The 16,724-nt window shown below is 39.1% G+C and overlaps 1 protein-coding gene across 1 annotated transcript in view; it reads left to right on the forward strand.

Moving 5' to 3' along the window:
• COG3 (component of oligomeric golgi complex 3) overlaps nucleotides 1-16,724 on the forward strand; it is a 91,077-nt gene that overhangs the window by 34,393 nt on the left and 39,960 nt on the right. Inside the window, exons 8-14 of the mRNA XM_080662083.1 lie at nucleotides 1,189-1,269; nucleotides 4,118-4,161; nucleotides 6,967-7,093; nucleotides 7,691-7,782; nucleotides 8,826-8,965; nucleotides 10,683-10,843; nucleotides 13,374-13,479. Coding sequence (XP_080518209.1) covers nucleotides 1,189-1,269; nucleotides 4,118-4,161; nucleotides 6,967-7,093; nucleotides 7,691-7,782; nucleotides 8,826-8,965; nucleotides 10,683-10,843; nucleotides 13,374-13,479 — 751 coding nt within the window. The remainder of the gene's footprint in view (nucleotides 1-1,188; nucleotides 1,270-4,117; nucleotides 4,162-6,966; nucleotides 7,094-7,690; nucleotides 7,783-8,825; nucleotides 8,966-10,682; nucleotides 10,844-13,373; nucleotides 13,480-16,724) is intronic.

Below are 16,724 nucleotides of genomic sequence, written 5' to 3' on the forward strand. Positions count from 1 at the left end.
GATATTAAATTTTCTATGTTTAGCAAATGTATTTTTTTTTAGTACCTCCAAAAGGTTTTGCATTGTTCCAGGAATTATACAGTAGTGAAAAGGAGCTAACAAGGTCCCCCTGCACTCATGGAACTTATTTCAGGAGATATAATCAGGAAAGAAGGAAACACAAATTAATCATTTGCAGATTGTAGTAGATGCTAGGTGGGAAATTAGCAGAGTGTTTAGTTAGAAAATAAGACTGGAGCTAGCTAGGATGGTCATTTGCTAAGAAAAGAAAACCTGAAAGATTATGCATTTTATTTATTTATTTATTTTTCTAAAGAACACTACTATCTCTGACCTTTGAGTTCAAAGCCACTGATTTTGGGGTTTCATTTTTACTCTTCATATTGATCTTAGCTAACATAACAGCCAGACTATATAATTTTTCTATTTTGTAAATTTATTTTTATTTTTTAAAATTTAAATGAAAATATTTTAAATCTTTATTGTTGAAAGTATTACATATATCTCCCTTTTCCCCCATTGACCTCTGCCAGCCCACCCCTGCCCCCAACCCCAGGCCTTCACCACCCTATTGTCTGTGTTCCTGGGTTATGCATATATGCATACAAGTTCATTGGTTGATCTCTTCCCACCCATGCCCACCCTCCCCTGCCTTCCCTCTGAGGTTTGACAGTCTGTTCATGCTTTTATGTCTTTGGATCTATTTTTGTTCATCAGTTTATGTTGTTCTATTTTGTAAAATTTTTAATAAGTTTTGGAAATGAATACCTAATAAGTACTATTACCTGCTATGTATAGTGCTTTACTATTGAGCTGCATAACGACTTTATGAGTATAGGTTATCACCATTTAATGGATGCTCTGAATCTCAGAGAGGTTAAGTAATTTGGCTAATGTCCTACCCTCAGTAAATGACTGAGTGTGAAGCTGAATTCAGGTCTCTTTACTGCCAAAAATTCATGTAACATGGGGTAAGTTTTAGTTATAAAAGAGAGATGATGGTTCCTCATAATTATTTCATTTGTAGTAATAATAATATTAATCTCTCTCGTGAGATTTTTCTCTCTAAACTTTCGGTTGGTGTATAGGCCAAGAAGTAGCTATTTGAAATGATGTGCATCACATTTTCTGAATACTTATTTGTTTGCTAATTATCTTCCTTCCCTATCCTCCCCCATATTTCTTTAGGATCCTTCATCTGTACCTAATGCAGACAATGCTTTCACACTATTTTATGTGAAATTTCGAACTGCTGCTCCCAAAGTCAGAGTAAGTCTGTTGTTATAAATAGAATAGTGGTATGAAATTTATTTAGCCAGCCCTTTTGAAGTACTACTGTATGTTAGGCCCTTTGCTTATACCAGGAAAATGAACATAAATGAAAGAAAGGTAGGCATTATCCTTCCACATTACATTGCATTATCTTAGAGTGCTTCAGACCACAGAGCAGGAAACACCTCCTAAGATGCTTAGGGAATGTTTCTAGATGAAGGAGATATTTGAGCTTAAACTACTCAGATTTATAGTGGATTGGAGGGGATTGATTACTTATAGAAAATACAAATGGTTAATAAATATGAGCTCGTGTTTAGCTTCAGTGGAGAATACATTCAAGGTTAGGTGGCATTTTTTTTTTTTTTTTGTCTGTTAGAAACTGGGAGGTTAAGGTATAATAGTGGTTTTGAGGATTTAATGAGATAGGCCAGTGGTTGGCAAACTGCGGCTCGTGAGCCACATGCGGCTCGCGAGCTGCGGTTTGCCGCTCTGTTGACTAATGAGTGTGCTGACCACTGGGATAGGGGCTTAATCACAAGGAACAACAACAGCCTATAATTATTGGAATCGAGAGTCTAGGTCAGTGGTCGGCAAACTCATTAGTCAACAGAGTGGCAAACCGCGGCTCCGAGCCGCATGTAGCTCACGAGCCGCAGTTAGCCAACCACTGAGATAGGCGACACTGCTAATAGGGATGTAAAGCAATTTCTCAAAAATATTTTGGGCCTATAAAAATATTTATCTCTTATGACCCAGTGTTGGGGGTTCCCCACGGGATAGTAGGTAACTATTATTATATCAGCTTTATGTGGTAGAAAGTGGAATCTCAGAGAAGTGAACTAGCTCTCCTGGGCTCAAAACAGCTACTGGGAAGGTGGCACTCAGACCCTTCCATTTTTCTCTAGACCCAGAGCTCTTAACCACTGGCCAAGATGTCTAACAGTAGAAGAATGGTTGCTTTATGGTACATCTATCTCAGAGGATATTATGTACTCAACAAATGTTTTTTGTTTTTCATTAAAAATATATTTTTATTGATTTCAGAGAGGGAGGGAGAGAGAGAAATAACAGTGATGAGAGAGAATCATTGATCGGCTGCCTCCTGCACATCCCATAACCTGGGGATCGAACCCATAACCTGGGGATTGAGCCCGTAACCCGGATAAATGCCCTTGACCGAAATTGACCCGGGACCCTTCAGTCTGCAGGCTGACGCTCTATCCACTGAGCCAAACTGGCTAGGGCTAAACAAATGTTTTATTTATTTCTTAAAAAAAATTTTTTTTAAATATATTTATTGATTTCAGAGAGGAAGGGAGAAGGAGAGAGAGATAGAAACATCAGTGATGAGAGAGAATCATTGATGGGCTGCCTCCTGCACAACCCCACACTGGGGATCGAGCCCGCAACCCAGGCATGTGCCCTTGGCCAGAATCGAACCTGGGACCCTTTAGTCCGCAGGCCGATGCTCTATCCACTGAGCCAAGCTGGCTAGGGCTAAACAAATGTTTTAAATAATATTTATAATGATGATTCACTGAGTGTTTTCTAGATACCCAGGCATTATGCTAAGGTTTTCTATGTACATTTTCATCTGATAATGAAAACTCTATATAATAAAGAAGTAATATGCAAATTGACCATCACTCCAACACACAAGATGGCTGCCCCCATGTGGACACAAGATGGCCACCACAAGATGACCAGCAAGGGAGGGCAGTTGTGGGCGATCAGGCCTGCAGGGGAGGGCAGTTAGGGGTGACCAGGCTGGCAGAGGACGGCAGTAGGGGGCGACCAACCCGGCAGGGAAGGGCAGTTAGGGTTGACCAGGCCTGCAGGGGACGGCAGTTGGGGGGACCAGGCCTGCAGGGGAGGGCAGTTGGAGGAAACCAGGCCTGCAGGGGAGGGCAGTTGGAGGGAACCAGGCCTGCAGGGGAGGGCAGTTGGGGGCGACCAGGCTGGCAGGGTAGGGCAGTTAGGGGCAATCGGGCCAGCAGGGGAGCAGTTAGGCATTGATCAGGCTGGCAGGGGAGCAGTTAGGCATTGATCAGGCTGGCAGGGGAGTGGTTAGGGTGTGATCAGGCTGGCAGGCAGCAATCAGGCAGGCAGGCAGGCAAGTGGTTGGGAACTAGCAGTCCTGGATTGTGAGAGGGATGTCCAGTGCCCACTGGGATTGGGCCTAAATGGGCAGTCGGACATCCCTTGAGGGGTCCCAGATTGGAGAGGGTGCAGGCTGGGCTGAGGGACACAAACACCATCTCCCCCCCCCCCCAAGGCTCCCTCATGCACAAATTTTGTGCACCAGGCCTCTAGTTATTTAATAATAGGAAAATGTTTTGAAATACAGTTAATTTTTTAAAAGCAGATTATAAAGCTGGATATGTAGTATAATTCCAGTTTTGTTTAAAAAAAGAAAAATATAGTCCTGGCCATTGTGGGTCAGTGGTTGGAGTGTCAACCAAAGGGTCCCGGGTTTGATTCCCTGTCAAAGGCATGTTCCTGGGTTGTAGGTTTGATCCCGTGCGAGAGGCAACCAACTGATGTTTCTCTCCCCTGCCCCCTTTCCCTATTCCCTCCCTTCTAGTCTCTCTAAAAATCAATGGAAAAATATCCTCAGTGAGGATTTAAAAAAAGAAAAATATAGTAACTATAGTGTGTGTATACAAAAAACCGGAAAGATTATTCTAAAATATTAACTGATTATTTTGTGGTATTACAGGTGATATTTATGTTTCAACTTTTTTGAATTTACAGATTTTCTAATAGCATGTGTTATAATCAGAAAGTAGTTAATAGTTCATAACTAAAACAGATTTTTAATGTGTTTTTCGTTATTCTGCAGACTCTTATTGAACAAATAGAACTGCGATCTGAAAAAATACCTGAGTGAGTACCTAGATGTTCTTCAGTTTCCAAATTACCTTCCTCTTGAAGTACTATTTCCCCCAGTCTATTATGTAATTTTCTGAGCAATTACCTTGCATACTACACAAGCTGCTTCTTGTAGCACATCCCTTATTGTGGGGAGCAGTTAGAGACCTGATATAGAGAGTGCGCAAGGCACACTCTCTCTGTTTGTTTATTTATTTACTTATTTTTATTGAGGAATAATGATACACAACTTAGTAGTTTCAGGTATACAACATAATGATTCAATATGTCATTACTGTAAGTATAGATAACATTCATTACCATGCATAGTTACAAAATTAATTTTTTTCTTGTAATGAAAACTTTTAAGATTTACACTCTTAGCAACTTTTTAAATATGCAGTGTGATATCATTTTACCTAATAATAGACAAACATGTAAATTGACCGTACCTCCGCTACGCCCATAGCCAATCAGAGTGAATATGCAAATTAACCCAACAAAGATGGCAGTTAATTTGCATACATAGGTGCCCAGCGCATGGGTCCTGGGAACATCCTGGCACCCAGGTCACTCTGAGGTAGGCCCTGTGTGGGCCCTGAGCAGCCTGGGAAGGGCCTGAGCCAGGGGGCTCCTGGGCAGGGCCAAACCTGCAATCAGAGCCGAGGGGGCAGGGGCGGAGCCAGCGATTGGAGGGAGCTGGGGGTCACCTGCCCAGGCCGAGGCTTTGGGCCTAGGCAGGCCTGGGCAGGGGCGGAGCCGGCGATCGGAGGGAGCTGGGGGTCCCCTGCCCAGGCCCCGAGGCTTTAGACCTGGGAAGGGGTGGAACTGGCGATCAGAGGGAGCTGGGGGTCCCCTGCTCAGGCCTAAAGCTTCAGCCAGAGGCTTTAGGCCTGGGCAGGGCCCAGTCGGCGATTGGTGTGAACTACAGAGGAAACACCTTTTCTGGCTGCTCATTGGCTAAGCTCCCTGTATGCCACTGGTAATATTCTTAGTAACTTGGGTAATAAGAATCCAAAAAGGTGATCTAGGGTTTTTCCACCACACTTCTGGAGAAAAAAACGAAGGCCCACTGCTGGAGGGCTAAGAAATATCATATCCTGCCCTAGCCGGTTTGGCTCAGTGGATAATGCCTCGGCCTGCCGACCTCTGGGTCTGGGTTTAATTCTGATCAAGGGCATGTGCCTAGGTTGCAGGCTCCTCCCTGGCCGGGACCCAGGTCAGGGCTCATGCAGGAGGCAACCAATCAAAGTGTTCCTCTCACTTTGATGTTTCTCTCTGTCTTTCCCTTTCTCTTCCACATTCTCTAAAAGTCAATGGAAACATATCCTCAGGTGAGGATAAAAAAAAAAAAGAAAGAAAGAAATGTCATATCCTATGAAAGACACATCTTGAAAATGCCTAAAGAAAGTTGTCATTTTTTCATGGTGAAGGGACTGGAGTCTGTGTTGATGAAAACACCTTGGTGGCTGCGGTGACTGGCAGTGGCTGCAGCAGCGGGGTGATGGGGCTGGTGCCTTCCCCTGATCAGCCCGGTCGCCTCAGCAGGACATCCCCTGAGGGCTCCCAGTATGTGAGAGGGGGCAGGCTGGGCTGAGGGAAACCCCACCCCCAGTGCACAAATTTCGTGCACCGGGCCCCTAGTTCTATCTAATAAAGAGGGAATATGCTAATTGAACGCCATGCTCTCAAAGATGGTGGCGCCCATAGCCAATAAGGAGGGAATATGCTAATTGACTGCCATGCCCTCAAAGATGGCAGAGCCCACAGCCAAAAGATGGCGGTGCCCAGTCCCCTCAGCCCCACCGGGCGGCAGGCATGCGGCAAGGCCGGGTCCGCCCCCAGGCAGGCCTGGCCGCTCCACGAGCCTGACTCCAGAGTCCCCCAGTCCTCTCAGCCCCCCAGCCGCCCAGGGCTGGCCCGAGGCACAGGCAAGCCTTGGATGGCGGCTGCCCAGACACCCAGGGCCGCCTGAGGCTCAGGTAACCAGGGCCGGCCGAGGCTTGTGCTGCCAGCAGTGGTAGTAGCTGAGGTGTGATGGGGGTGTCGCCTTCCCCTGTCCGCTGGGTTGCTTCCTGCCCCTGAGGGCTCCCGGACTGTGAGAGGGGGCAGGCCGGGCTGAGGGACCCCCCGCCAGTGCATGAATTTTCATGCACTGGGCCTCTAGTTAACTATAATTGCTATGCTGTACATTTCAGCAGGGCACCTCTTTTTCCCCATAGCAGGATTTTCTTTTCATTTGGGTAGATGTAAGATGTCTACTCTTGGAAGATAAATCTTTCATTAAAAAATAAAGGTTTAAACTCCAAGGATAGAGAATTTAATTTACAAAATGAATACACACTCATATTTGGTTTAAAAAATAAAAATATAAAGGTCATGACACCATAGTTTATTATGTGTATCTTTTTATTTGTTTATTTATTTTTAATTTATTTTAAAATTTTTATTGATTTTTTACAGAGAGGAAGGGAGAGGGATAGAGTGTTAGAAACATCAATGAGAGAGAAACATCGATCAGCTGCCTCCTGCACACCCCCTACTGGGGATGTGCCCGCAACCAAGGTACATGCCCTTGACTAGAATCGAACCGGGGACCCTTCAGTCCACAGGCTGACACTCTATCCACTGAGCCAAACCGGTTAGGGTATGTGTGTCTTTTTATATATATACATAAATATTTCTAGTATTTAATGTGGGCAAATGAGAGGTGACCTTATAGCATTAGAGGTTTGGCAACCTAATCTGGGACTTAAGATCAGATTTAATTTATATATCTGAAATCAAAAGTTTATATCCATCTCATTTGTTTTTCATCAGATACCAACAAGTGCTAAATGACATCCATCAGTGTTACCTTGATCAGCGGGAGCTCCTTTTGGGGCCTAGTATTACTTGTACTGTAACAGAGTTAACCAGCCAGAATAACAGAGATCATTGTGCCTTGGTAAGTTTTTGCTTGTTTTGTTTTAACCCTTCCTCTGAAATATTTTGATACCCTAGAAGCTATATTTGGCTAAATAAGTTTTGTTTTCCATATATACAAACTTAGAGAATTTTTCTTTCAGTTATGACAAATCTAGTTTAGTAATTAGCATTCAACTTGGCAAAATATTCTCATATTGATCTACTTTTTGATGTATGAAAATTCACAAGCAAGTGTTGTTCCTTGAAAGATGAAGTTTCAAGTTTGTGGATTTATCTTAGCTTTTGCTACACAAGTTCTTTCTTGTTTAGTGTGATTTTAGTTTATACTATTAAAAAAGTACATAAAGATTCTTTTTAAGTACCCCCTATTCAACTAGAAAAGTAATTTATTTTCATTGTCAAAAGTTTAGAAAATGCATAAAGAAGAAAATAAAAATCACCCATATTCACATTATGCAGTCAGCTATTGAAAACCAATAATTTTCTGTGCTTAAGTATGTTTTTTTGTAAATATATGTGCATAATATCTTTATCAATAAAATACTTGCTTTATTTCATGAACACTAGAATTGTTGTGTGTCTTTAACTGTAGGTGATGTGTATTTGTTTCCTGCAGATTCGCAGTGGCTGTGCCTTTATGGTCCATGTGTGCCAGGATGAGCACCAACTTTACAATGAATTTTTCACAAAACCAACATCAAAATTAGAGTAGGTAGTACACAGAGTGTAACTCTTGTTTTTAAGATTTAATTTGCTAATGATCATAATGGCTTAATATTATATAGGAGTATTCTTAAATTACTGCAGAGTGTTTTAACTTTTGTGGGTGTGTGAACAGAATAGTGTCGAGTGGGACAGTGTTTATTTATTTTAAGATGAATGTGTAATTTAAAGGCCAACATGCTTTCAAATTGTTATAATTATGGAGATAGTATGGTATGATAGTAAGAATCCTGTATAGAGTACTAAGTCTTGGGATCCCTTTATCTCCACCAAGTAAATAAATCCTTCTAGCTAAAAAATTCTGTTTTCTAACTAATGAAAGACACTTAAAAATACAGACACTATTTAATATCCTTTTAAAAAAATGTTCCCAAAGTATCTTTCCGATCCACTATTATTAACTTTCGGTTTCTTCTTATTAGCAGCTTGGACTGCTATAAAGAGTCCAAGACTGTGATTCTTGTAATGGTGAAGAGACAAGTGTATCATACTATTTTGATTGGGTTGACCACTTTTGATGAAACACTGCATATAGAAGAATACTATTGGCAATATGAATAATGTAGACAACATAGTTTTTTCTTTTCAAATGTTTTTGTCAAAATACTTGTATGTACAGAGTACTTTGAGTTTTGTTTATCTGAATCTGCAAGTATCTTTGCTGGGGAAAATGTTACCATTTGATTCATAGTGATGTAGAATATAAAAGGATAATTAAGTCTACTGATTACTTTTTATTGTTTTTGAAGGGACATATACAAAGTTATTACTGAAATAAGTAAAAGTTGTAATAAATTGACATTTGGCTGGAGGCAGCTAATTTGAATTGATTGCTCATTGTTTATTGATTCTTGGCTTTGAAAATAACACTTTACAGAATTGCTTTCAGCCTTTCATCTTCATTATATAATGTTCCCCATACTATTTCCTAGTAGATTTTTTACTATGTTTATTGGCTGGAAATAATAAAAAATGTCTTTTAAACTGGAAAGATTGCTACTAAACCATGTTTTATTTCTTTATTTTAGTGAACTTTTGGAGAAACTGTGTGTGTCATTGTATGATGTCTTCAGGCCATTGATCATTCATGTTATTCACTTAGAGACGCTTTCAGAACTTTGTGGGATTCTTAAAAATGAGGTGCTGGAAGATCATGTACAGAACAATGGTAAATGATAAGTACAAGTGATAATTTCAAAGGCCTTTTATATCTGTGGCTCACTGAATTTGAAAAAGATTAATTCTTTCTCCCTCTACCTTCCCACCTATATAAATTTAACATTTTGGAGCCTGGACTGATGCCGTGTCTCTTTCTGAATTAAGATGTACCTTATTCTGTGACTAAATGTACAAATTGAATGGGGAGAGCATTTTAAATATGAATAAAATTAGTAATAAAATAATTACAGTTACTTTTCTTTCTGGCATCTGAAATCCAGAGAGAATGGACCATCAGTTTTGGTTTAGGCATTTCTAGTACACAGTTAACAGAATACATAAAATAATTGACTATATTGTATACTGTCCTTCCTTCCCTCTCCCTCCCCCCCCCCCATTGAGAGAGAGTGGGAGGGAGGGGAGAAAGGAGAGAGAGAGAGAGTGAGAGAGAGAGAGAGAGAGAGAGAGAGAGAGAGAGAGAGAGATTGAGATTGATTGGCTGCCTCTTGCACTCACCCCGACCAGGGCCAAGGACCAAACCTGCAACCCAGGAACCTGCCCCTGACCAGGAATCAAACCCTCGACCTTTTGGTGCTAGGGCTGATGCTCTAACCACTGTGCAGCACCGGTCAGGGCTATATTGTATACTCGATTAAAAAACAGGAATTATTTCAGCATACATGTATAATAATGATTCATCTTTTTGAAATTACAAAGAAAAGCTATTCTCTAAAACAGATTTGTTTTATACATGTGATACACTCCTCAATATTTGATTTGTCAAACAATTTTCCTAATGATACATAGGTCCCTTTAAAAAAATAGCCTTCAAGTAATCATTTTACTGGCAGAAATTATTTGACTTTCCTTAGGAGATACTATAGGTTTGTTACTCTTCCAAAGTTTCTTATTCTACTGCATTTACTTCATTCAAAGACATACATGTTCTCATTTTTTTTTGAACTTTTTTATGGGTTTATTAAGGCCAAACTGATAACATATGCTGGTGATCAAAATCAAATGCTCTAGAGAATAACAGTTTTGCACTTTCTTTTATGCATTTGAAATTAAGGAGGGTATGTTCTTACGTTTTAATGCTTCTGAATTAAAGATGATTTTAAAAATTAATGTGAATATTTATGTGATTGTGCAGTGTCTTCAATTCCCCAGCTGTTGGGAAGCTGTTACTGAATTACTGGTGTGTTTTAACATAGATGGCATCTTAGAAATGAAGAAATTCTATATAAAATCATATCTTATTTTATTTTTAATCGTTTTTTTGTGAAAATATTAACAAGTCATTTAATATCTGTGGGACTCGATTTATTTATAAAATGGGGATGATAACCCAATTAGTAAGCTGGCTTAGCTATCTCTCAGGATTGGTCCGAAGCTATATGAGATAACTTAAAAAGTACAAAACACTTTAAAAGTCAAATTTTATTATTCATACATATTAATAATAAAAATAATTCCACAGAGTCCCAGGAAGAAGATGCAAGGGCAAAGTTATTTCCCAATTGTAAATTTGAGGAAATTGAAAGACATTTATTAAATTTTTTAAGGTCATTGAGTCACACTGAAATAGAATAGATATGTACAACCTCAGGCCATGAAGCAAAAGTGGTTCATACTGTTACTAGACAATTTAGTAATATATTTGCTTTTAAAGAAAGTATTTTCCTAAATCTGAAAGAATGGGTGATTGTACTTTTTTTTAAAATCAGCTGAACAACTGGGGGCATTTGCAGCTGGAGTAAAGCAGATGTTGGAAGATGTACAAGAGCGGCTCGTCTACAGAACCCACATCTACATTCAGACAGACATCATTGGCTACAAGCCGGCTCCTGGAGATCTGGCATATCCTGATAAGTTAGTAATGATGGAGGTGGGTTCTCCTTACTGATCTTATCCCTACCCCTTCACTATTTTCAGGATTTTTCCTTTTAATTCTCACTCAAAATGTAAAATCAAGATAAACCTGCCACAAAATCATAGGAAATAAAATGTGAAAATATTGAAGAAATAATTTGTTAGGTTATCTCTCAAGTTGTATTTAATAAACATTCTATTAACTTCTTTCCCCATTTTCAGGAAATATGCATTCTCAATTTTTAAATTGAATTAGTGCTTCCTGTGATTTTTCTTTTTTCTTTGTAAGTGTGTTGATAACATAGGAGCCACCACAGTTAATGGTTATGTGGTAACCCCATGTCGTTGTCTCACAGAACCCTGGAGATTGTCTCCTCAAAATTATACAGTACTGCTATTAAATTTATGGTTTGAAGACTAAGATTTATCTCACTAATCTTTCTTTGAGTGCTAGACAGAGTTTAAATAATGCTTAGGATATTAGTGCTAAACTGGAATTAGAACCTAGAACTTCTTAAGTGGAATTTTTAAATGTAAGCAAAAGTAGAATAACATAATCAACTCCTGCATATCTTTACCCCAGCTTCAACATGGCCAATCTTGTTTCACTTAGAGCAAATTCTAAACATCATTTCATTAGCAAATACTTTAGTAGGTAACTATATGGTAAGGGCACTTTTTTATTTTCAACACAACCATAATACAATGATCACATCTAAAATATTATTTATAATTCCTTCATATCATTAAATATTCAGTTGAATGTAGAATTTATTCAGATTCACCAGTTGTTGAAGTCTTGTCACATTTACTTAATTTTTATGTGTGTGTTTTATTGCTCAACTATTTGAAAATAAGTTATAGACATCATGATACTTTACTCCTGAGTACTTCAATTCTTATTTTCCTAAGAATAAAAACATTATCCACATAATCACAATGCAGTTTTTATAGCTAAGAAAATTAACGTGAATTCAACAATATTATTTATGTACAGTCCATATTCACATTTCCCCAGTTGTCCTTCTAATTGGATCAAAAACTTAAAAATTTGGCATCCAGTCAAGGTTTTTGTGTCGCATTTGGTTTTTATGTCTCTTTAAATCAAACCCAGACTCTTTGCCCTACCTTTTTTCCCCCCTCCCCTATGACACTGACATTTTTGAAGAGAGGAAGCCAGTTTTACTGTAGAATGTACCACATTCTGGCTTTGCCTGTTTTCCTCATGTTTAGAGTCAAGGTTAAACACCATTTATTGATTGATTGATTGATTGATTGATTGATTGTAAGAATACTGCATATTTGATGTTGTGTACTTCTGACTTTATTGCATTAATGGCACATAATGTCAGGTTGTTATACTATTGTTTAAGGTAGTGATTGTTAACTCTCTCCACTATGAAATTATGTGAGTTCCCCAACATCTTTTCACCCAATAGTTTTTTGCAACTATTAATGATTTTTTCCTGTACCAGTTATTATGTTGAGGGTAGTAAATAGTGATTAAAAAATATTATTATTGATTCCAGAGAGGAAGGGAGAGGGAGAGAGAGATAGAAACATCAATGATGAGAGATTGATCAGCTGTCTCCTGCACGCCCCCCACTGGGGATCCAGCTCACAACCCAGGCATTTGCCCTGATTGGGAATGGAACCATAACCTCCTGGTTCGTAGGTCGACGCTTAACAACTGAGCCACACTAGCCAGGCAAATGGTGATTTTTATATCTGCCATTTCTTCTACATTTATTAGTTGGCCTTCTGTTGTAAAGAATCAATTTCTCTGTCCTCGTCTCTTCCTTTCCTTCCCCATCTGTACACTAGTGGATTTTTAAGAAAGAGGAGTTATAATTCATTGCTATCATTATTCTTTTTTATGCTTAAAATTGTCCCAAATTTGATGAGTGGAAGCCCCTTTAGATTGGCTTCTTTGTCCTTTTAACATGTCCTGGTATCTTTTTAAAATTTTTTATTTTTATTGATTTTAGAGAGGAAAGGAGAGGGAGAGATAGAAACAGCTTTTATTATTCTGCAGGCTCGTAATAGAAATTATCTTTTGGCGTCTGGGGATTGCTAATAGTAATTCCAGGGAGCAGATGGACAGTCCATTTGCAGGAGTTACCTTGATTCTTAAAGCCACAAAGTGGATATGATGCAGACTACGTCTGTTTCTCAGCCTGATCTGTGCGCTCTCTCATTCCTCCCTCCCGCCCTTGTTTTCTTTATGATATTTGAAATGTGAATACTTTGTTTCTGAACCTAAAGTTGAAAATTGTGTTTCTTATAAGAATCTTGTGTATTGGAGCTCTTACTGGGTATCTTGTAGCAGTTCTGAAATTAGTGGTTCAGAAAAGGCTGTGTATGCGCTTATGAGAACAGAGACACTCTATATACTAATTTAATTTTTTCCAAGTTTTGTTTTGGCATAGTTCTCTTAATTAGTCCATTTATTTATTAGTATTTTTTACTTTATAGAAATAGTTATGTTCATATTGCCAAGCAGCTGAAAACTACACTTTAATGTTTCTTCTGATCTCTCTATGTAGCAAATTGCACAGAGTTTAAAAGATGAACAGAAGAAGGTACTTTCAGAAGCTTCATTTTCAGATGTTCGGTTAGAAGAAACAGAGTCTAATAATCTGACAAAATCTGGTATGTTGTAATATTTTAACTTCCAACTTTTATGTATTCATTTGAAAAACTTTGATTGAGGACTTGTCATATCCCAGGCATGAAAAACAGCTTGTGCTTTTGTGGAGCCCACTCTTTAGTGGGGAGAGATTGACAACCCACAGACATACCAGTGATTCAGTGGTGACATGCTAAAGGTATGCACAGGGCACTCTTGGACCATATGAAAGGGCCATCAGAATTATGAAGGGAAAAAAAATTATGAGGAGAGATGAAATTTGAGTGCAGGAAGGTTGGTTCAGTGAGAGGTGTGGTGTCTGAAAGCTGTAGTGTTTATAAAGGTGAGTTTGAGAAAGCTAGGTGAAGTAAGGTTAAGATAGAATAGGATGGAGGGTGGCATGTGGGATTGGAAGACTGTGGCTGCTCTGGGAAGTCAGTGCCTGGGACTGGGGTAGAAAAAATTAACGGAAATGTAGGGGATAACTTGGACTTGTGTTATGCAAGGAGCAAACTTATCCAATAGTAATTCTGAGTACTCATGAGTTACCTAGCCAACAAGCTAGACGGGAAGTAAGGCATCCTTTCTCCCCATCCCTAGATGTAAAGGTAACACTAAAGTTCACCTCTCAATTGTACTGGCTGTGAGTGGGGGACACTGAAACCTCATGGACTTAAAAGAGTCCAAGCCTCCCAAATCCCCAGATTTAGGGCATTGCGGATGGATCATGAGAATTCTCACTTCATATTACACAGTGTTTTAGAAAGTATCCTACTTTAAAAGATAACTAGCTTGTAAGAACATGTAATAAATAACTTCAAAATGCAATGGGTATTTAATTTTAAAGCATGCCTTTAACATTTATGTAAAACGTTTTTTTGTACTCGTTCAATAGAAACTTACCTGGCCACTGGGTAAAGCTAGCAATAAAGCTACTGGTCCACAATGTGTTAAGTATTCTGAGTCAACTCCATACCCATATTGCTGAGCAGCCTGGGTTTCCCCAAACCAGTGGTCGCCAACCTTTCGGACCTCACGGATCACCAGTGGTCCATGGACCACCGGTTGGTGACCTCTGCCCCAAACTATTTTATTATGCTTGCTAGGAAGAGAGACCCACAGGGGTTGGAATTTTGCCCTCTGAAATAGAGTCTATGGCACATCCTAGCATACCTCTCTTGGTGCTAGTATATATCTTAGTCCTAGTATTCACCTTAATCCTAGTAAATCTCTTCAAGAGTTATTGGAGACTAGAATACATTTTTGTCTTACCAACCCTGGCCTTGTATGTTTTCCCTTTTCCCCAAAAAGCCTATTCTTTACCTGATACCTGGCTTTATAATAAGGTATTGTTGGCAGAACTATAGAGACTGGTTAGGAGGAGGTTTCTTTTGAAAGAAAGGTGGTTTGAACCAGGGTGTGACGGGGATGAAGAGAAGTGTATAGATAAAAGATACGGTTGAGGTTTGAATCAACAGAATTTGATGACACTCTAGGTGTGGGGCTGAGGAAGATTGAGAAGGTCCATATGGAACAACACAGCATCTGTGCTATATGGATTTAGGACTGTGTTGTCCAGTATGGTAGCTACCTGGCATTGAATATGTGAAATATAGCTAGTCTGAATGTGCACAAGTGTGTAAAATACACACCAGATTTCAAAGACTTAGTATAAAATAAAGAATGGAAAATATATTATTAGTAATTTCTACATTGATTACATGTTACAATGATTATATTTTAGATATATTGGATTAAGTAAAATGTATTAAAATTAATTGCATTTATTTCTTTTTACTTTTTTTAATCTAGCATTTTATTTTTTAAAATATCTTTTTATTGTTTAAAGTATTACATATACTAGTACATATATCTCCTTTTTTTCCCCCATTGACCTGCCCCCAGCCTCCCCTACCCCCTGTCGCATGCCCTCATCCCACCCCTCCAGTGTCTTGTGTCCATTGGTGTGCTTATATGCATGCATACAAGTCCTTTGGTTGATCTATTTCCCTCCCTCCGCAACACTCCCCAGCCTTCCCGCTGTAATTTGACAGTCTGTTCGGTGCTTTACTGCCTCTGTATCTATCTTTTTGTTCATCAGTTTATAATGTTCTTTATTTTCCATAAATGAGTGAGATCATGTGGTATTTTTCTTTCATTGCCTGGCTTATTTCACTTAACATAATGCTCTCCAGGTCCATCTATGCTGCTGCAAATGGTAAGAATTCCTTCTTTTTTATAGCAGCATAGTATTCCATTGTGTAGATGTACCATAGTTTTCTAATCCACTCATCTGCTGATGGGCATTTAGGCTGTTTCCAAATCTTAGCTATGGTGAACTGTGCTGCTATGAACATAGGGGTGCATATATCCTTTCTGATTGGTGTTTCTAGTTTCTTGGGATATAATCCTAGAAGTGGGATTACTGGGTCAAATGGGAGCTGCATTTTTAGTTTTTTGAGGAAACTCCATACTGTTCTCCACAGTGGATGCACCAGTCTGCATTGCCACCAGCAGTGCACGAGGGTTCCTTTTTCTCTGCATCCTCTCCAGCACTTGTCGTTTGTTAATTTGTTGATGATTGCCATTCTGACAGGTGTGAGATGGTACTGCATTGTTGTTTTGATTTGCATCTCTCGGATAATTAGTGACTTTGAGCATGTTTTCATGTGTCTCTTGGCCTTCCTTCTGTCTTCTTTCGAAAAGATTCTATTTAGGTCCGTTGCCCATTTCTTTATTGCATCATTTATCTTCCTTTTATTAAGTTGTATAAGTTGCCTGTAGATGTTGGAGATTAAACCTTTATCAGTGATAACATTTGCAAATATGTTCTCCCATACAGTGGGCTTTCTTGTTGTTTTGTTGATGGTTTCTTTTGCTGTGCAAAAGCTTTTTATTTTGATGTAGTCCCATTTGTTTATTTTCTATTTAGCTTCCATTGCCCTACGAGCGGTATCGGTGAAGAAATTGCTTCGGCGTGTGTCTGAGATTTCTCTGCCTGTGGATTCCTCTAGTATTTTTATGGTTTCCTGTCTTATGTTTAAATACTTTATCCATTTTGAGTTTATTTTTGTGTATGGTGTAAGTTGGTGGTCTAGTTTCATTTTATTGCATGTATCTGTCCAATTTTCCCAACACAATTTATTGTAGAGACTGTCTTGACTCCATTGTATGTTCATGCCTCCTTTGTCAAATATTAATTGAACATAGTGGTTTGGGTCGACACCTGGGTTCTCAATTCTATTCCATTGGTCTATATGTCTGTTCT

This window comes from Plecotus auritus, assembly GCF_963455305.1.
Source record: "Plecotus auritus genome assembly, chromosome: 3".
Classification (NCBI taxonomy): domain Eukaryota; kingdom Metazoa; phylum Chordata; class Mammalia; order Chiroptera; family Vespertilionidae; genus Plecotus; species Plecotus auritus.